The 21,645-nt window shown below is 39.7% G+C and overlaps 1 protein-coding gene across 6 annotated transcripts in view; it reads right to left on the bottom strand.

The window, feature by feature from the left end:
• Positions 1–21,645, bottom strand: part of elavl2 (ELAV like neuron-specific RNA binding protein 2) — a 51,957-nt gene that overhangs the window by 8,039 nt on the left and 22,273 nt on the right. For 3 of the 6 annotated variants that reach the window (XM_046843373.1, XM_046843375.1, XM_046843372.1), the window contains exons 2-5: positions 20,445–20,535; positions 17,909–18,149; positions 7,050–7,153; positions 73–226 (exon numbers count right to left, since the gene is read on the bottom strand). In XM_046843373.1, coding sequence (XP_046699329.1) covers positions 73–226; positions 7,050–7,153; positions 17,909–18,149; positions 20,445–20,516 — 571 coding nt within the window. In that variant the 5' untranslated portion in view covers positions 20,517–20,535. The remainder of the gene's footprint in view (positions 1–72; positions 227–7,049; positions 7,154–17,908; positions 18,150–20,444; positions 20,536–21,645) is intronic. The other 3 variants (XM_046843376.1, XM_046843374.1, XM_046843377.1) reach the window with 2 other exon arrangements.

The raw sequence follows: 21,645 nt of genomic DNA, 5'->3' as shown, positions 1-21,645 counted from the left end.
TACAGGGTATTTCTCGTAGCTCAGAGTCCTCTGAACCAGGATGTAATCCAAGCAGATGGTTAAGTCACTTACCTGTGACCTGGTCAACGAGGATTCGGGAGGTGATGATGCGTCCGTACTGAGAGAAAAGCTGCTCCAGCTCCTTCTGCGTCATGGTCTTGGGCAAACCGCTCACATACAAATTAGCATCTCTGATGGAAGCCGAACTCGGACGGGCGTAGGACACCTGACAGAAACGCACGCGTCACGGCTTAAAAGCAATTATCGCAAAATTAAAGGATAAATAAATAAATAAATAAAAGCATCATTTCTAATTATTATGCAAATTCTTTCCAATCGACCATGAAAAAATTGGCCCATCTACTATAACACCATGTGCCTCACTATCAGCTGTTTATTATATATCCTTATGTCCTCAACGCCACTACATAGGGCAAGAGGTATCCTCCAGAATGAATTATACAGCGGGCAGTAAATTCACACTCGGCCCGAAAAATTACGGTCGTGCACAAATTTTGTGCACTCACTCAACAACAGCTTACACAGATTGAGTGTACACAAAGTTTTGCAAAGACGTTGTAGATCAAATATACGATGGTTTGACGGCAAACTAATTCTAACCCCGTATTGTTTGGCTAATACCAACATTGGCGTGTGCCCACTGCAACCAAATTCACTACAAGCTAGAGCTGTCATGATGCAGGGGTTGCGATACCGTAAGCAAGGAGATGTTGGGATATTAATTTTTTTTTTAATTCCTAGCTACAATCCTAGGGAGGCAAGAAAATGAGTAAGAAAGACTATTATCTTCTATAAAGGTAGAGCATGTAGTCAGGCATGTCCTGCACAGAGGGCAGTCCGCTTTGACTGAGGTTTTACAGACCTCGTGCTTTGAGCCCCAAATTAAGCTTCGTCTGGTTATAAGTGCAACCACAAACAGCACGTGTTGTTCCTGAGCTTCTTAATGCCAGTTTACATATTCCCGCCTGAAAAACAACCTGCACATAAACAAAACCTATTGCGGTCGGCGCAGGTCAGTCAATGATGCTACTACTTCTGGCAGTAGTTACACTACTAATCGTTTTTACAGCAGCGCCCCCAGGTAACAGGTGGGTATTAACCATAACATTAGTGGCATGCACTTATGCTAGTACTTTATCACTAAGTTCAGAGACTAGACGTCTGCTATCTATCCATTGGTCGAGATATGAACTCAAATCAACTGCCATGAATCTTGGATATATTTTTTTTTTTTGAATATCGATACTGCAGTTTGAAAATCAATATAGTATCGGCAAATATTGGGATACATGTATTTATTTAGTTTTTTCTTCTAATGGCGTGCGCCTTGAATCATACGCCATTATTTGTGTGTGATTTCTACCGAAACAGGAAGTCTGTGTGAGACGACTGGCTCCTCCTTTTTTTTAATTTAGCATTTATGGGTCAGATTAACAGCAACTACTGATTTTTATAATATAAAGGTGAAAAACAGAAATAGAGAACACTGAATGTATATAATGCGGGCATGTACTGTAAATGTGGTCACTGATTTGAAGCACTCGATTAACCTAATCCAAGTCTAGCATTTATACTAAGAGCCATCATTTTGGTTTCAAAGGGACAAGGTGAATTATAGGATCTGTCTCATTTCTTAACATGGACGTGTGATTGACAGTTTGGCATGAATGTGGTATGCACTAGAGGACAACTGAACAGGGGTGAAGCCAGGATTTCAGTCTTTAGTAGAGGTTGACCTATAATGAATTGTAATGATATTGGGAGATGGGTTGGATCGCACTTGCCGATAACCGATTAATCAACCGATGGATACTGGTTAAAAAATCCAAAAAATCCTCCATGTAAAACAGTACTGAACTAAAAACAAATGAAAAAAATGAGTAAGAAAGACTATTATCTTCTATAAAGGTAGAGCATGTAGTCAGGCATGTCCTGCACATTGTGCTAATGACAATGAAAATATAAATTACATAATTATAGAATATAGAATTAATTCTTATTTATTCTTTACCACATTCTGTGTAACGCTCCTTTGAGAATGTCCATTGTAAAAAGTGCTATACAAATAAACATTTATTAATAAAATTACATTTACATATAAATGTGATATAAATAGCACTCCCAATGTAGCAGGCAGTCTGGAATGCAGATACAGGCACATGGCATTAATGATTCGTAATGACAGCGGACCACCTCTGCCGCACCGGGAACAGACGCAAGCCAGAAAATCGGTATGGATTTTTGCCCATAGTTCCAGCAATCGATCAAATATCGGTGCCGATTATTCGGCCGACCTCAAGTATTTAGTCAAGACTAACGTATGTGATATACACACACACTATACGTTTTCCAGAACAATATTAAAATATACATAATAGATTCCTCAATGCACAGAAAAGATTAAACTAGTGCTGAGAATTCAGTCCATTCATTCCCACTCAAAGGAAGCTGGAAACCTGATGGTACGCTTCAAGACAATTCTACACTTTTCTTGAGCAACACATTAAATATAAACAGCTTGGAGGATAAATGCGTGCAGTAAACGTATTAAAAACGCTTATGGAACTTCACTGCTGTTTATAATGGCAAACAAACAGAACAGCGGATCGTGTCTGCCTTTTGAAGCGCAAGCGCTGTGAAACGGATTTTATTCTTCATAATAACGTTGAATTCGCGCACACAAAGATTTGACAGGCCGACAATAGAGGACATTCTCACTCAAGCCTCTAAGCTAAGGACGCAATCACGCCCAACCACTGTCTATAGAGCGAGAAAGCTTTGGAACAGATGGAGATATTTATAACGCAGGGAGACTGCAACACCTCTCCAAACTGTGAGCTGTTGCTGCTCAAAACACTGACCAAATCCCTCGGCTCGCACGCAGCCCCAGCGACGAGCATATGCTAAGCTGCTTTTGGCAAAATATAATGACAGCATGGCGCACATCTCTTTAAACCATGAAGAAACGAAGCGTTTAGTTTAAATAATGCCTGACTGAATGCTCTGCGGAGTAAAGCACTTTCAAATATTATTCCAGACTACTCAAAGCTCCACATCCATACATACGATTCTCCATTCAAACGCCTGTACGTTCACACACTCCTTTACGTTATGTATTATAAGCGGACATCTTTTCTCACAAGCTACAAGGACAGAAATTCTTGACACGTTTAAACAGGGATTCTTTACTTCTCATATGTTATTTAAATAAAAAATAAAAAAACAGCAGCGCTAACAAGGCAGATTCAGGAACAAGACTAATTGCGTTTTATAAATGAATAAAGGACGCAACTTGTGGGGGCACAACAATGATCCGAGAGACGAAAATGGGTGTATGCACAGCATGAAAATGTGGAAACCCCCGAAGGGGGGGGAAAGGGTGGTGGGGGGGGGGTCTGGGGGCTATGGTAATGATTGCTCTAAACATGCTGAGATGTCTCCAGTATAACAGTCTCCATATACATTAAAAAAAAACAAAAAAAAAAAAACGTATAACTATGGTCCCTGATCACGCATACCATTATGACCACCAGCCTAATATTGTGTTGGTCCCCCCTTTTGCTGCTAAAAAACTTCTGACCCATCGAGCATCAACAGCAGTAACTTCTTCAGCAATTTGAGCTCCAGGAGCTTGTCTGTTGGATCAGACCACAAGGACCAGCTTTCACTCCCCATGTACATCAATAAGTCTTGGTCGCCACTGACACTGTCGCTGGTTCGCCACTGTTCCTTCTTTGGGCCACTTTTGATAGATACTGACCACTGCAGACCAGGAACATACCACAAGAGCTGCAGTTTTGGAGACCTAGTTGTCTAGCAGTCACAATTTGGCCCTTATCAAATCCTTACGCCCATTTTCCTGCTTCTAACAACAACTTTGAGGAAAAACATTTCACTTGCTCCCTAATATATTCCATCCACTAACAGGTGCCATGATGATGAGATAATCAGTGTTAATCACTGGTAAAGGTGGCAAAAGTACACACATCCTTCACTTAAGTAAAAGTACAGATACTCATGTTTTTAAAGACAAGTTAAAGTAAAGACGTTTGGGCTCTCACATGTACTTAAGTAAAAAGTAGCCCTTACTGCTACCTGTTTTAGTGTCAAGCTTGTAACTGGACCTCACAACATTAATATCAGGACTGGCAATCGATTAAAATATTTAATTGTGATTTATCGATGGTCATAAGTTACCTCGCGATTAATCGCAACTCATTCGCACATTTCTGTCTGTATTAAATGTACCGTAAATTGATACTTTTCACGTTTTTAATACTCTAATCAACATGGGCATGTAGAAATATTGATGCTTTACGCAAATGTATCTATTATTAGTTAAACCAAACTAAACAGAGCATGAAGACAACATTTTCTTGGAAATGTTTTGAGTAATTATGGTAACTTTGCTACGTTTCCACACAGACTATTAATCACGGAGTAACTGTACTTTTATACGGATAATCAGAATATTTGTATTTCTATGTCAATTGGTTTATTGAAAAAGCAGACTTTGAGCTTGCTTTTCATTTATTTATTAATTATGGCTGTGGGGAGAGTATTTACTGAGATTCAGGTTTTTTGTGCCCCTCTAAAGAGAGATGACCAAGACAGCAGAGAGCGCCCCCTGTCTGTTTATTTTACAAAAGCACCGTTTTATGAGCGAGTAAAAGTACAATTTTATAATACGTTACAAGTTCAAATTATGTTTTGTTCTCATCTGTGCGATCAAAGAAAGACTAATTTAAGTTCGTGTTAGCGTAATGAGGAAAAAAAAATCCCACAAACGCGCCGGAGCGTTGGTCAACCCCAGAGGGTTAATTGGGTGCACTATGGGCGGAGTTTTTGTGTTTGATTTGAGACTTTGCACGACAGAAACACAAATGGTTATTGATTTAAAAAATAAAATGTATTTATTTTATATCTTTATATCCAGTCATTTATTTTTTATATCTGCGTACAGAAATAAATCAAAATTTTGTTACCAGATGAATGTGTCCAAGCTGAACATTCACCATAACATGCACAAGCAGAAAAATGATGATCAGGTGATCAGGAATGTCTCTGTTCTCAATCATGTTTACATCAATAACTCCCTCAGTCTCATCCACATTAACCCCAGACTTCTTGTTGCCTTCTGCCCTGCTCATTATCTTCATAAACTAGTCTTCATCTGTGGTGTGAGAGAGCCAGGAAATGATACACCAGCGGTAGGTTGAAAAGCATCGCAATGACAGGAAATATTTTGATTGGCTCAAAAAAAAAAAAAATCTTGACACTTTACCAAATGGATTAATACTAAAGTAATCAGCCTGGTTTAAAAATGCAAGTAGTACAAAGTGTAGACATTTGTGTAAAATTAAATCAAGTACAGATACCAGAAAAATCTACTTTAGTACAGTAACAGTATTTGTACTTCGTTATTTTCAATCTCAGATCACCGGTCATAATGTTCTAGTCGATCAGTGTAGGTTCATACAGCTCACTGTAGTTGCGTCCTAAACCTCACTACTTACTATTTATATGTAGGGTACAAACTGCATTGTCCCGAATTTAACACGCACGTAGTTTTCCTCAGACACGCTGCAGCGAGGCTATTATGGGTGCATTGTGGGAGTTACCGCACTTCTGTGGCTCTGATCTCAGCTGAACTGGTTTTTTCCATCGTTTTGCTGAGAAAGACAATATGAACCTTTCAGCAGGCAGCAGACACAATAAGCTGGGTAATAAAAGCGATCTGAAGCTGCGTTGCATCTCCTAGCGCACTGTTTGGAGAAAACGCTCCTCGCCAGTAAAGCGCGAGGCGTGGACCTGGCGCATCATTGCGCTCTACTACGTGTGCTTTGGTTCATTTAAGCCACGGGCAAGAACACTAAACTTTGTGTGTCAGTAAGCTTGGCACATAATTTTAGGACACATCTAGAACAGGAAAATAGCTCAGGTTCTCGTCACACACACTTTCTGGTTCTGTGCCTCCTCAGCAGCTCTGCCTGGGGGACACAGTGCACACTGCTTATCTGCCTAAATTTAATTAGAACGCTGGCAGACGCAAAAAACGCTGGCTCGGCTTGGCGATCTCAGCCGCGTCGATAAAAACTGTCCGCTTTTAATTAAAGCTTTGGACCGAGTCCGCACGAGCAGGAGCCGCGATCGATAAACGTCACCAAACTCAGCCTCGCTTTTCTCAGACATTACAGACGGCCCACTTTACAAACTTGCGCGGATACGAACAAACCTGTCCTCAAAGTGAAATTTGTTCGGAGTAAAAAAAAAAACAAAATGGAGGAGAGCCGCCACGAGCTGGTCGTCGATCGTAGCAAATCTACATGATGCGCACTGGACTCGGGCGAATGAATTTTTTTATTTTATACATTTTTTTGATTACATAATACAAAATATTGTATACAGTATTTCAATTAATTTTAGTATATTTTATTGCTTATGATCATTAGGAGATATGCGTAGTCAATACCGAACACAGTAACAACTAACGAACAAATTCATGGTACGAATGATCGTTCGGAAGGTGAGGATGTCTGTATGCTGGGGCGGAGCAGCATAAGGAAACGTGCGGCCGTAACATAATGCACGCATTCCCTCCGTCTCTTCCAGACCTAGAACTTCATTTGTTCCGACTTCTAAATCTTCATCACTATTTAACTTGATGGCTTTTCTCAGCGAATGCTTGCGGCCCGTTATCTCGGGGAGCGCATCAGCATTTCTAAAAGGACAGCAGATTTTCTTTTTTTCCCCTCTTCAGATTGCTCGAGAGCGATAAGGAAACAGGAAATGGGAACATGCTGCTGCTCCTGCGTTTAATTTTTAAGTAAATGTCGTATTGCGGACTTGCCGACCCCAGAGGAGGGTAAAAATGAAGGATAAACGACATGTTGGCGAGCCGAATTGCAAACGCTGCGTGTTTTAACCAAATTAATGCAGCTTGAGCAACTGCACGTTATTGTTGACATTGTTTTTTTTCACCCGCTATTTCAAGGAAAAAACAAATCTCAATAAAATAAATTTCTTACCTTGATGGTTTTGGTTTGGAGTCGCAGACCGTTCAGAGTATTGATGGCTTTTTCTGCGTCTTTAGGATCCACATAATTCACAAATCCGTATCCCAGACTCTGCCCTGGAATATAAACACAAGAGGATTCAAAAATTGCTATTCTACAGATAGTATCAGAATTATGATGGTTCAATCTTAGGATGACATGCGATTACAACAAAATTGTAAAAGTATTAAGTTTCACACGAACAGACAATGTATAGTTTATACATTACGGTACTATAAAATGCACTACTACTTTCCGCTGCTCCTGTTAGGGGTCGCCGCAACGGATTATCGATCTTCATACCCCCTGTCCTCTACATCTGCCTCTTTCAAACCAACTACCTGCATGTCTTCCCTCACCACATCCATAAACCTCCTCCTTGGTCTCCCTCTTTTCCTCCTTCCTGGTGGCTCCATCCTCAGCATTCTCCTACCGATATACCCCATGTCCCTCCTCTGCTCATGTCCAAACCATCTCAATTGTTCCTCACTCACTTTCTGTCTCGGCACCCTGTCAAACACTTTCTCTAAATCTACAAACACACAACTCCTTTTGACCTTCTTTATACTTCAACATGCTCAAAGCAAATAATGCGTCTGTGGTGCTCTTCCTCGGTATGAAACCATACTGTTGCTCACAGATGGTCACCTCTTCTCTCAGCCTGGCTTCCACTACTCTTTCCCATAACTTCATGGTGTGACTGATCAACTTTATTCCCCTGTAGTTACTGCAGGTCTGCGCATCTCCCTTATTCTTAAAGATCAGTACCAGCACACTCCTTCTCCATTCCTCAGACATCCTCACCTTACAAAATCTTGTTCACTCTTCATCCTCTTAATCGCTGCTCTCACTTCCTCCTTAATAATCCTATTCACTTCCTGCTTCACATCATCCAACCTTCTCTCTCTCATTTTCCTCATTCATCAGCTGCTCAAAATACTCCCTCCATCTTCTCAACACACTCTCCTCACTAGTCAACACATTTCCATCTCCATCCTTTATTGCACTAACTTGCAGCACACCCTTCCCAGCTCGGTCCCTCTGCCTGGCCAATCAGTATAAATCCTTTTCTCCTTTCTTAGTGTCCAACTTCTCATACCGCTCCTCATATGTTTTTTCCTTTGCTTTAGCCACATCTCTCCTCACCTGCTGCCGCATCTCCTTGTACTCCTGCCTACTTTTCTCAGCTTTCTGCCGATCCCAATTTCAATGCTATCTAGATACACTCTCCTCTGCCAACACCTTACAGTCCCCAATCTCTTTCACGTTGCATCTCCTGCATTGAATATAGTCCACCTGTGTGCACCTTCCCCTTCTCTTTTAGCAAAATCTACTATCTGCCCTTCCACAGTCCTCTCCTTAAAGCCATAACAACCATCACCTCCTCATCACCTCTGTTCCTTTCACCTACATGCCCACTGAAATCTGCTCTAATCACTGTCCACCACTTCTCTAACTCAATTTTCCTTTCTCCTCCATCTCACAGCCCACTTGTGAAGCATAAACACTGATGACATTTATCACTCCTTCAACTTCCAGCTTCACGTTCATCACCCTCTCTCTTTCCATTTCTCTTTCCATCCACACCATTAAAGAACAGTTTAAACCCACCTCCAATGTTCCTGGCCTTATTTCTTTTCCACTTGGTCTCCTGAACACACATCATGTCTACCTTTCTCCTCTCCATCATATCATATCATTTTACCAACATTTAAAGTGCCCACTCTAACCTCCACTCTCCTACACTTCTTTCCCTGCCGTCTCTGTAGATGTCTTCCTCCTCTCCTTCTCCTCCTTCGACCAACAGTAGCCCAATTTCCACTGGTACCCTGTTGGTTAATAATACCTGTGGTGGTCATTGGTAACCCGAACCTCGACCGATCGGTATGAAAATCTGGTTTGTGATCCGCATACCGTATTTTCCGGACTATAAGCCACTACTTTTTCCCCACTCTTTGAACCCCGCGGCTTAAACAATGAAGTGGCTAATTTATGGATTTTTCCCGGTTTTACAAGCTTCATGCCAAAAAACCGAGCCCCCGTAACATTAGACCAATGAAGTTGCCGAACGGGTTCAGGTAAACCAATGAAACTCTTTATATTAAATCAGATGCGCTCCCACTGAATCGGGCCGCACCACATCATAAATATGGATGAGGTTCCTCTGACGTTTGACCTGCCGCTCACTCGGACTGTCAACAGGAAATGAGAATCATTCGTCACGCTGAAAACAACCGGGCATGAAAAAACACTTTACCTGTGTTCTGATTTTTAAACACACGACGATGCCAAAAGATAAACTCCTGAGAGAAATTGTTGTGAAAGGAAGGAGGAAGAGAGTGAACAATGACTTTCAAGCCGTGTAACAGACACTGTCTTTCATTAAAGCCTGTGTAAAGTTCATTAGTTTCAGTGTAGACGGCTTATAGACAGGTGCGGCTTATTTATGTTCAAAATAAAAATCTTTGTAAAATTCAGTGGGTGCGGCTTATATTTGGGTGCGCTTACTAGTCCGGACATTACGGTATTTGATTTGGCACGTTTTACGCTGGATGCCCTTCCTAACGCAACCCTCCACATTTATTCAGGCTAGGGACCGGCAATTCAATGATTCATGACAATGATTCAATTCATCACAATGATCACAATGATTCGTGACTCAAAGGTGGGTCTAATTGGCTCATGTCTCACTGAAGATAATTCATTTCCCCTAAAAAGCACGTGTTTGCTTAGACTATAGCGAATAAAATTACATTTTAGCCACAAGTATTTTGTTAATAGGACGAATTGTTTAATCAGAAAAAGTTAGTGTATTGTAATTGTTTAAGAAATTACATTATACTACCCCATACAGATCACAATTCTTTAAGATACCTGAGTAGGCGCCATGTCTCGCCTTATATTTAAGTTACGATGTCGTCATTGGAACATCTCTATCGTAAGTCAGGGAATAACTGTATAAATTACGATTGCCTGTGAGCCAATTTGGCACGTTCACCTCACAACTAGGGAATTTTTTTAAAATGTGAAGGAACAAATTGGCGCTCTGCGAGTGGCAGTCGATTCAAAAGGCTCCCGTCTTGAAATTTTTTATTTTACCTTACAGTATTACAATAACAATGAAGAATTTCTCAGGGTTTTTGCAGTTTTCACCAAGTCAAATTTAAGAAACTTTTAATTCAAACCTTTAAAAATAGATTTTTAAACATTTATTAAAAAAAAAAAAAAAAAAAAAAATAAATAAAAACACGTTAGCAACTGGCCTTAACACGGCCCCAAATTAATTTACTTTCCAGCCAAGTACCGATTTAACTTGCACTTTTACATAGCTGAAAAATAAAATCCGTTTTACGCCAGTGGTACAACCCGCTGGGTTAGGGTACAAAGCGTTGGTTTCACCTCTGAATTTTAAGATGCTGGAAAATGCAAGACGAACACATACTAATGTGTTTATTCTAATTATTTTACCATGGGAACCCTTGTGCATGTTGATATGGAAATAACGTCGGGAGGAGAGTATTAAATTGATTAGCACTGATATGACTGAATTGTTCGTGGCCAATCAGAATGAAGAATGCGACAGCGGCGGGTATAGAAGAGGCCAGTTATTTTTCTATGATTACAAATGGCTGTTCAGTTAGACCTGCCAAAGTAGCGTTTTATTGAGAGCATTTACGGCATTTAAATTCAAAAGGATATTTATCTCATTAATATAACACGATGGTTAAGAGCGGTGCTCGAGGGCCCTGCAGTGGCAGTGCTGCGTTTCGAACTTTTTCAAACTCTTTAATCAGCTGTCTCGGCTCAAAGCAGGCTACCTGTAAGCCGATTTGCCAATTTTGTCTCGCGTCTAAGGAATTATTTGACAGCGTGACAGCATACCAAGATGGCGCCGGGCTAGTGGCAGCCGATTACAACAGCTGCTGTCTCAGGAGACATTATATCTTAACTCTGTGCTGCTGTAATAGGTAAAGCTCACTCTGGGGGAGGGGGTGGGGGATGTACTGTAACCTGATGGAAATCAGCATAAAGGAACCTTTAGGCTCATACTTGGGAGACTGACGATCATGAGCGACTAAAACGCCTCAAAAGGAGTATCCCAATTACACTGTAAACACAAATACATAAACAGCCATCAGGTTATTAGAATTCATAAAGTACAAGCTTTTCCTCCCTCTGTTCATGCTTTTCACTGGATTGAAGCGATTCTACAAAAAGGGAAAGTTTCTCATCCGGCCTGATATGATGGACGTTTTTATTTTAATAGATACTGGTGGGGTGGTTTTTGTGTGTGTGTGTGTGTGTGTGTGTGTGTGTGTGTGTGTGTTTGGGGGGATCAGACTGCTACTATGACTCATCAGGCTGAGCAATGAAGATCTCTGTTTTCTTGAATAATTCCAATCTCAAATCTGCAGGAGAAATAATAAATAAATAAAAACAAAAATAAAGCTCGACACCCACTTCCTTCCACCACATGGTAGCAATGCAATTTCCACAGCCAAGATGTAGCTGCTGGTCAGGTTCAGCTCAGCCTCCTCCGCTACAACGAAACCTTCTAATGATCAGCACAGACGGTGAGATTGCAGCGAGGATGCTGCGCCAAATCGCAATGCTGAATCCAAAAAAAAATATTATAGCAAAAAGAGCAACACGGGAAATCCTACTGTGGGTTTGGTTGGGTTTTTTATTTTTTTTTGGGATCCCCAAAGCTCAATCATCCCAAATGTGCATCAGAGGGCTGGGTGTGTGCAAGTACATTTTATTTCCGGGTTCCCAAATGAAAATTGTTAAAATAGATAGACATGGATCAGATTTAAGTCAATTTAGTTACATGTCTATTTGTAGAGCAGTTTTAACAATGAGGCATTGTCTCAAAACAGCTTTACAGAGATAAAGAGGTGATCAGGTTAAAAAGCACACCAATTAGGCATAACTTTATGACCACCTGCATAATATTGTAATCTGACTCCAGTTCCCTCTCTCCTGTTAACAACCTCCACTCTTCTGGGAAGACTAGTGCTGGGTGAGAGGACCTGGTGTGAACTTCTCTCAAAGGTGTTCAGTGTGGTTGGGATCACGGCTCTAGGAAAGGATACTCCAACCTTTGTGGCATCAGTTCCAAAAAGTGATGGTCAGGGGCATGGAAACATTTTGCTATGTTGTTTAAAAGGTACACAATATTCACGGTTCGGGACGTGCCTCGGTTTTTAAATCACGGTTTGGTTAAATTTCGGTATAGTTAGAGGGAAGAAATGCAAAACAAAAAAATTGCTTGTCGTTTTATATCAACACAGTTAATTATTATTAACTTTTGTGAACAACAGTTTAGATTTTGAAAACAGTTTTAAATAAAATGCCTACTTGGTTAAACAAAATATTGAAATATTAAATTGAATAAAATTAATGCAATACGATTACATTGACCACATTGAGTTACCGATCAAATTGGCACAAATTAAATTGATTAAATAAAATTCACTAAAAGGAAAAATGTTAGAGTTTACATTTGTTCGACTCCTTGGGTAATTCCTTAGACTTGAGTAATACAGATGCGTATAACAAGAGTGTTTTACATTTAATATTGAATTTTTTAAATATTTAACTGTTCCACTTATTTCAGCACATTAAACGTCTTCGGTCCTTCCATCCTTCATTCCCTCACTATGCAGAACTGTCAGGATTTTCTCATTTGTAAGATAAACGCTTGAAGCTGGACATAAAACGCAAAAGAATCCATATTGGTGGATTGTCGTAAAACGGAAGTGGCAGCGATTTCGCACATGTGCAAAAGAAAATTTTTCCGGCGCACTACAAATAGTATTTTCACACACTACAAATCGTATTTCCGGGATGAAGTGTGTAGCCAAGGTGACTGCACTTACTCTAGCGTTTCTTTTTTTTTTGAATGTGTGAAATTAAATTTTTTATTTTTTTTTATTATAAAAACAAAAAAATAAAGCGACACTTTTCTCAACGTAGCAAATATTTAATGCTGCCAAAGGACAAAGAAAATAAACGACCGTCTTTGCATCACTTAATAGCTCTGCAAAAAAAATAAGTCACACTGACACATCTGACAGGGTGAATTTGTAACTTTATAACTAACATCTTTCCAATTTGGGGGGAGAAAAAAAAAAAAAAAAAAAAAAAAAAAAAAAAAAAAGCACGATACGTTCTGTTCCTAAAAAAATAAAATAAATAACTTTTACATATCCCATCTTTCACTCACCAAAACCACCTGCAAAGTGCCAATTAGACTGGTGAAATATGCATTCGTCCCCAAGAGAGTGGCTCTAAGCATCTGCTTTTGCTATAATTGGCTCCCCGTTTAGTGTGCTACCGTGGGAGATCTAACGGAGGTGTGCTTTAACGAGGAAACCGAGAAGCTGAGCTTGGTGGAAGAGAGAGAACAACAGAAAAGAAAAAGATTCAGTATCTGCAGTGACAGAGGTCAGAGCTAAATAAAGTTACACGAGTAGAGCTTTTTGGCCATTCTGGCCAGAAAGACAGCTGCAGAGGGGGAAAATAAATTCTCCAGAACAACGCTGCAACCACACATGGGAAAGGGACAAAAGCTTGTAAGGTCCAAAAGTGCAAGTGCAAAAGGGCCTCCAACACTGTAGCATTATAAGCCACGAAATAAAACATGACAAGGATCTGAACTGCACTGATGTGAGATGGAAATCCATCAACCATAATGGCGACAAGAGGAATCCACAAGACGATACTTGTTTCTAAAATACAGATGGTCCCCATGTTACCATGGTTACGATGACAGCGAAATTTTACAAATACTTGAAGTTTCGTGCGGCAGTCAAATGTAGCAGCGTAAGCTCCACTCTCCGCTCGTCCACTTGCCTACTGGCACATTAAGGTTGCAAAATTCCAGAAATTTTCAAACTGGATACTTTCCAAAAGAAATTCACTGGATTGTAGGGGAATTAAAAGAAATTAATGGGAATAAACTGAGAATTTACAACATTCCAGATTAGCCAATAACAGGGAACCTAAATGTAGTTGGAAAAAAAAATTCTTGCATGACCATTTTGGTTAAAACAATCGAATTTAATACAATTTCTGTTGAATTTCTATCTGCACAGCACACTTACTGCAAGGCTACTTAGGCCACGCCCCCTACATGTACTGTGCATTCCTCCAAAACCAATTTTTTTAATTCTGCACACAAAATAATGTCAAAGAATGTCCATCTTGGCGACTATTTATGGAAATTACCATAATATTACATTTACCTTTAAAACCTCCTGGTGCTGTGTGTAAGCTCTTGTGCAACAAAATTATATCAAACCTAAAAATGTCATTTTTTGAAACCTGTTTTCGTTTGCATGCATGTCAGTTTATGACCAAACCAAAAGGTTTTCGTTTGTATATTATGGTTTTTACACATTTCCCAAAATTTCTAATAAATTCCCAATAATTCTTTAATTCCTGCTAATTTTCCCAACTTGGCATATTTCCTAAATTCCCCAGTTAAAGATACCATTGAAAGTTTCTGGAGAATTTCTGGAAATTTACCAGACCTTTTCCAGCTCTTTGCAACCCTATGGCACATACATATACACAGTATGGTTTTGTATAGTAGATTTTCCAATTATTATGAACCATCATTTATTACATTTACAATGTAACTGATTTAGTTTGAAAGTGCGTAACAGCAAATCTTAACTATTTTGGAACCCCGATTACTATTTCAAAAGAGTTTGCAAAAATGCACAAAACGAAGACAAAGCGCACAAATGTTTAGCTACAGCAACGCACTTGTGTGCATGCAGTCGCAGAAGAAAAACCGGCAACATTAAGAACTGAACAAAGAGCCTTGCTTGCATGTGGACCGCATAATTGTTCTAGTCCAAATTAAAACGGAGCCGTTTCATGCTTGTACTGAATTTGGTTTCGAACTCTAGTGAACGAGCTCTTGAGGAGGAGCTCAGCTGAACACGCGAGATCCGATTATAACTACAGAGACGGGCAGAACTGACGGATTCACTGTTGCGGGACATGGGAAAATCCGGCGCAGCTAATTTTAATGCATTTTACTGAGCTGAGGAGATGCAGAGCCGCAGAGCCAGCGGTGTGCAGAGTGGATGTGTGTGGGGGCAGGATTCAAAACGGGTGCCTGGAATAAAGCCGCCGACGTTTAACAATTAAATGGCTCTTTAAAAGGAGCGAGCCAATTTGCTCGGCTAGCGGGGAAGTGCTTGCGTACAAGAGAAGAGGGGGAAAAGTTTAAGTATAACTGAGACAGAATGAAAAACAGAATGAAAGATTTTAAGGATGGAAACAATAAGAAAAAGGCCATTTTATTAACGTAGGATGCCAAAAATAAAGGTGAGCCAACAGCGAGATGACTGGTAATTTAGTTTAAAAGACCAAAACTGAGTCTTATATTTAAAACAAAAATAAATTATGCAACTTTGCTCTTATCTAATAAAATTATACTGCAAAAAAACAAAAAAGCAAACAAGAAGCAACCAGAAGTAGTTATATTTATTGTACCAATTTCCAGGAAAAACATACTTTAGGATTATTTGTTTTACAAAGAACTAATCCAGAATAACCCTCTTGATATCTACCCTCCTTTCCTGATCTGCTCAATTCATCCTGACCCTCTACCTCTGGATGGAGTTCTCTTCAATTGGAGACCAGCTGAGGATGGTTCCATATCAACATCAACTTAAATCAGCAGCTCAATAACTTTTTATTAACAGTCCACTACAATGACTCAGGACTACAGGTTGCATGAAAAGTTTAGGATTAAAGCTTCCATCAGTGCACACCCTCAACAATGATGGAACTGTAATGAATGGTCATTCGGTGCCACCCAGATGAGGTTGGGTTTCTCAAGGTTTCTTCCACATGCGATCTCGGGTAGATTTCCCTTGCCACAGTCACCACTGGTCTGCTCATGAGGGATAAACTTGCAATTAGAAGTAAACTTATAGGCACTTGTATTTTATTACTACTTTGTCTCTGTAAAGCTGCTTTGGGACCATGTTCATTGTTAAAATACTACAAATAAAAATGTAAATATCTTTTAAACGCAGTAGCAGCTCCATTTATAAAGCAATCCTGTAGCACATCTGTTGTAACTCACATCAAAAATAAAAGTATGCTGCATGCCCACAACACAATAACCAGCAGCTTTGATGAGCCGCAGTCCTAATTTTAGTAACGACCCCATCCACTGGTGTGCGCCGGTGACATTTCACTTTTAAAATATCAACGAGGAAAATAAGCGCCTTATAAATCAATTAACATTATGCACTGATAAGTTCTGACCTGTCGAGCATCAACTTCTTCAGTAATTTGAGCTACAGCAGCTCGTCTGTTGGATCGGTCCACACGGACCAGCCTTCGCTCCTTGTGCATCAGTGAGCCTTGGCCACCCATGACCCTTTTGCCGGTTCACCACTGTTCCTTCCTTGGACCATTTTTGATAGATAGTGACCACAGCAGACAAGGAACATCCCACAAGAGCTGCAGTTTTGAAGATGCTCTGAACCAGTCGTCTAGACGTCACAATTTGGCCCTCGTCAAACTCGATTCCTTACGCTTGCCCATTTTTCCTGCTTTTAACACGTCAACTTTGAGGACACAATGTTCACTTGATGCCTAATAAATCTCTCACTAACAGGTGCCATTCGAAACAGTGTTATTCACTTCACCCGTCAATGTGAATTAATAAAATGAAAAATTGTGTTCAGAAAAGACATTCAGGCTAAACAGCTATAATTATTCCAAACTCACACACCGACATAACGTGTCTCAAACGTTTCTGAAATCGACGTGTCGAAATGATGTTCCTCGGTTACAATGAAGAGGGGGGAGGGGAGAGGGAGGAAAAAAAAAAAAAAAAAAAAGATATGAACAGGTAATTCTAAAAACAATCTAATCAGTCTCGCAGTTCCACGTGTAACTATTCCAGTAGCATGTCAGCACTTTACACAGGATAATTTGTATTTTCAAGTTTCAGAAGCTGTTAATTGTCTCTCTCTCACAACAAACATAAGGGCAATTATTTTCTTTTCTATATTCTAGTTTTCCTCCCAGCTTCAGACGGACCACTCACAGGACCCAGAGCATGCAACAGGTTTTTCTACTTATTCCTGACCACAACTAGTGTTGCATAGGGGTAAAAAATCTGAAGTACATTGCCAGGCAATTTGGGAAATATCCCAAGTTGGAAATCACACCAGAATGATGGAAATTTATGCAATTAATTAGAAATTTGGGGAAATTTATATTCGTTTGTATACAATAGTTTATATAAACAGTTCACTTGGTCACAAGCTGACATGCCCGCAATCTAATACAGATTTGATATTGGCTCACCTGCAATTTTGTAAATTCTCAGTTTCAAATTCCCATTCATTCTCATAAAAAGCTTCCAAACTTGAAATTCCCTGGAATTTTACAACTCTAACCTCAACCTTCAGAATTTTGAGAGCTGCAGATGGAGTGTGTCCATGTGATGTTTCGAGAAGAAAAAACATCTAAACTTTATGTAGGACCAGCCCTCAGGGATTATGATTAGGACTAGTCCCTTCCTATTCAGGGGGGGGGGGCGAAAATTGACTTAAGGTATCCGTGTTGGGCTCTGGTGGATCAGACATCTGAGACCATATTGAATGTCAAATCCTGTAATAAATGGCAGAGATCGGAAACCTTTTTTTTTTTTGCTAAAACTGGAAGCCAGACTTGACATTTATATTTTAGTTTCCTTTACTTAATTATTTTCTCCAGTATAAGTGTGTGTGGGGGGAATGAGGTCAGTCATTTAAAAAAATAAATAAAACAGCAAGACAAACCCTCACCTGTGATTTTATCTCGTACTAGTTTGCAGGATTCGATCTCCCCAATGCTGCCGAAGAGGCTCTTCAGCTCTTCCTGGGTCATGTTCTGGGGCAGGTAGTTCACGATCAGGTTCGTCTTGCTGTCCTCCATGCCACCCGACTCCACTGGGGAGGAGCAGCTGTTCATCTGGTTCGGACCGTTGCTCGTGTTGTTACACGACGGACCGTTCGAAAGCTGTGTTTCCATGGCAGCGATTACCTGCTATAGAACCCAAAAAAATAAGGGTGGAGGGTGATCAGAACACAGAGTCGGACCTTCCATCATGAGCCTTTTTGCCTGTAGGTGCTGCCTGAGTGAAGATTAACAACCCATTGAATTCTAAAAACCTAAAGTGGTGTTTTGAGAAAATAAAATAATTAATAAAAGTTTTGAGTTCACTCAGAAGGAGTGTAGAATTTATTTTGAATAATAGAAAAGCTAAAAAAAGCGTGCTTTTAATCTCATAACGGAAGAAAATGGAAGCATCGTTAGGAAACAATGTGTCCAGGTGAGTTTAAATATATATGTACAAAATTTAGAGATTCTCTATTTCTCAAATCTTCCGGCAGTAACGAGCCTAAGCTATGCACACCTAGCATCAATGATGCTAATTAGCTACAAGATGGGGTCGTGTTAAGGATGCAAACGTTGTGCAGGGTTGATGTACGATAAACAAACCTTGTATCTTGTTTGGTATACTAAAAGCCAGAAGCATTCATCAGAAGAATTTACACCATGATAAACACTGCTCCGGCACAAAGCACCTGTTTAGCTATAAAGCATTTCCTAATCACTAACATTAGCGCCAAGTAACCGCTAATTACACCAAACGAAAAAACACAAGTAAATAGAATTAAGGCTTATTTAGCTAACTTTAGCTCACAGACACCATCAAAATTAGCAACACAGTACAGTATATTAGCACCACATCCTGTCAGGTTTAAACACAGACCCTATAGTGCTAAAGTATTCCTGCCAAAACACTTCAACATTTCTTCAGCAAAACATTCTTTACTGAAGTATGGTCAATATCCCTCAACAAATAACTTGAGTGCTTCAACATTAAAAACACCCTTTTACAAAAGTTCAAAACCTTGTTTAACATGCACTGTTTAAACACACTTAAGAAATCTCTCAAACTCTCCTCACAAATTTCAACCTCTACATGTTTTTTACCCTAAACACTACAGTTTTTAAAATACCCTTCAATCCCCTACAACCAACCTACCCCCTTGTACAGCTAACTTCCTCCAACCACCCACTCCCCCTTATACAACCAAACCCAACTTGTACAGCCAAAACCCCTACAACCACTCACTCCTATTATACAACCAAACCCACCTTGAACAGCCAACCCCTACAACCAACCACCCGTGTATGGCCAACCCCTACAACCACCCATTTCCTATTGTACTGCCAATCCCCTACAACCAACCTCCCCTTGAACAACCAACTCCCTACAACTAATGCTCCCCTTGGTACATCCATAATCAACCTATTCCTAAACCCAACCTTAAAAATCCAACCAACCAACTTCTAAACTACACAAACACTCTTCTAGCCCACCCCACAACAAACAACTACCTTTTACAACCAACTCACCCCACACCCTACCCATCAACCAACCAACTCCCTTCTACAACCAATTCGAATGGATCAAACTTCTACAACCAGCACCACTCCACTTTCCGTGACCAACCAACTTGATTCTACAGCCAACCAGCTTCTAGATATAATCGACTAACATGCATTAGATTAGATGAGCAACATTAGATTTTTTGCAATTTTTCAGACTTGAATTTTGCTCTGGAGTTTAAGCACACAGCTATGATGTCTTTTACGATATCAGCTAAAAGTTTGGATTTACAGTAACTAATCCTGTTATATTTTATAACAGGGTAACAGTGTAAAAGAAGGACTGATATCTGAATAGAAAGTGAACAGAGCGAAAAACGTTTCTATATATGAAGAGAAGCCCTTGCATGCCTAGAGATAATAAATTACATTTTGCATAAACTTGTCCATTACATTTTAGTTGCATAATTGAGGCTAAATAGAGGATTTAATTTCATGTTTAATCAGACAAGTCTCGTGTTTCGACCGCTACCATATTTCACTTGAAGTATTGCTTTGAATTTTTTTATTATTTTAGTTGTGGCATTTTTTCGTTTTTCACAAATAGTTGCCATTAACACCAATTTTCTTCAGGCGAGCGATTGACTAGCACAACCAACATTACAAAACCAGAAGCAGAAAATGGATAGATTTGAGAGACGTGACTAATGGAGCAGACTGAGTCGCCCAAAAACTTCGAGGAAAGTTTGAATTTAGTTTGACGCAATGACCCGGGCTTGCTTACTCCGTACCATGATTCATAAACCACTCGAAATGTAATGTGGAGCACCACAGGAAATTGGCCACGACTGGAATGACGTTAGAAAAAAAAAAAAGAATAATAATAAAATGAGTTTTAAAAAAAAGAAAAGTAAGAAAGAAAGAAAGAGAAGTCCCACAGACCCCGGTCCAAGGCTCAGCCGCCCACGAGCCACTTCTAAGCAGAGAAGCCACATCACACAGCCTGACTGCCATGTTAGTTCGGAGATGCCGTCTGTAAAAATGTGGAGAGCACACCGTGTTAGAAACACACATACACACATCAAAACATATCAAATCACTACAGAAAGAAAGAGAAAGGGAGAGAGAGATAGAGAGAGAGAGAGAGAGAGAGAGAAAGGGGGGGGGGGTTATTTGCATTCCTTGCTCAAATCTCCTTTATATTCCAACAGCACAAATTTGCACACTAGTGGTGGTGACGTCAAAAAAACAGCACCGGAACGTGCCAGAACGTGCGAAACAATCAGCGAAGGACTGAAACAAAAGAACATATTGAATGATAGTTTTCGAAAAGTAAAAATAAAGGCTCTGTATTAGGGCTGCTGCTATCGATTATTTCAGTAACGGCGTATTCGAACGATCGTTCCGCCGATTAATCGGATAAGTAGCACTTTCTCTTTTTTTAAACAGCAATACTAAATGAGAGAGAAGAGAAAATTAGACGGGTCTCTTAAAATGAAGTGGTTTTTCTTCTTGGAAAAATTTATATTTCAATTGCTGAAATTGCACACAAATATCTGCTCGCCCCTCGCTGTTCTCTTCCTGTTATTCCATTGTTCATTCTGCAGTTTCCTGTCCAGAGCGCTCCAGAGTTTAGCAAGTGGTGCGTCAGTAATAATGGTCCGTGGGGGAACAGTGCTCTGTGTGTAGTTGAATGGAATTTCTGTAATTGAATCACTCGAGGAATCGTTACAGCCCTACTTTGTATGCAAGCACCAGACAGAACTGTTTACATTGATTTCATCCAAAATAAATATTATAAAAATAACTTGTTAAATAGAGATCAGCGACGTGGCCCAAATACTACATTACAATATTGTATAGTACACTTTACATAACTGACAACATGAACAATTTTGTTAAACTTTTTACAACTTTTTTTATTCACAAATAAAATAATTTTAAATAAAAGAATCCCCAAGAGTCAATCTAAGACCACAGGGGGAAAAGGTAAATACTTTTTCCTCAAATAAAATTCTTAGTCCGTTTTCAGATGGCATGTAAAACTCGCTCCTTTTTTACTGTCTTAAACTCTTAAAACGTAAAGAAAAGCAGCTTCTTTTCTATAGCAGAAGAGGAAAAAAAAAAAAAAAAACTTTTCGGA

Source organism: Silurus meridionalis, chromosome 28, assembly GCF_014805685.1.
Source record: "Silurus meridionalis isolate SWU-2019-XX chromosome 28, ASM1480568v1, whole genome shotgun sequence".
Classification (NCBI taxonomy): domain Eukaryota; kingdom Metazoa; phylum Chordata; class Actinopteri; order Siluriformes; family Siluridae; genus Silurus; species Silurus meridionalis.
The sequence above is the reverse complement of the archived record's forward strand: the minus strand, read 5'-3'. Positions and strand labels throughout refer to the sequence as shown.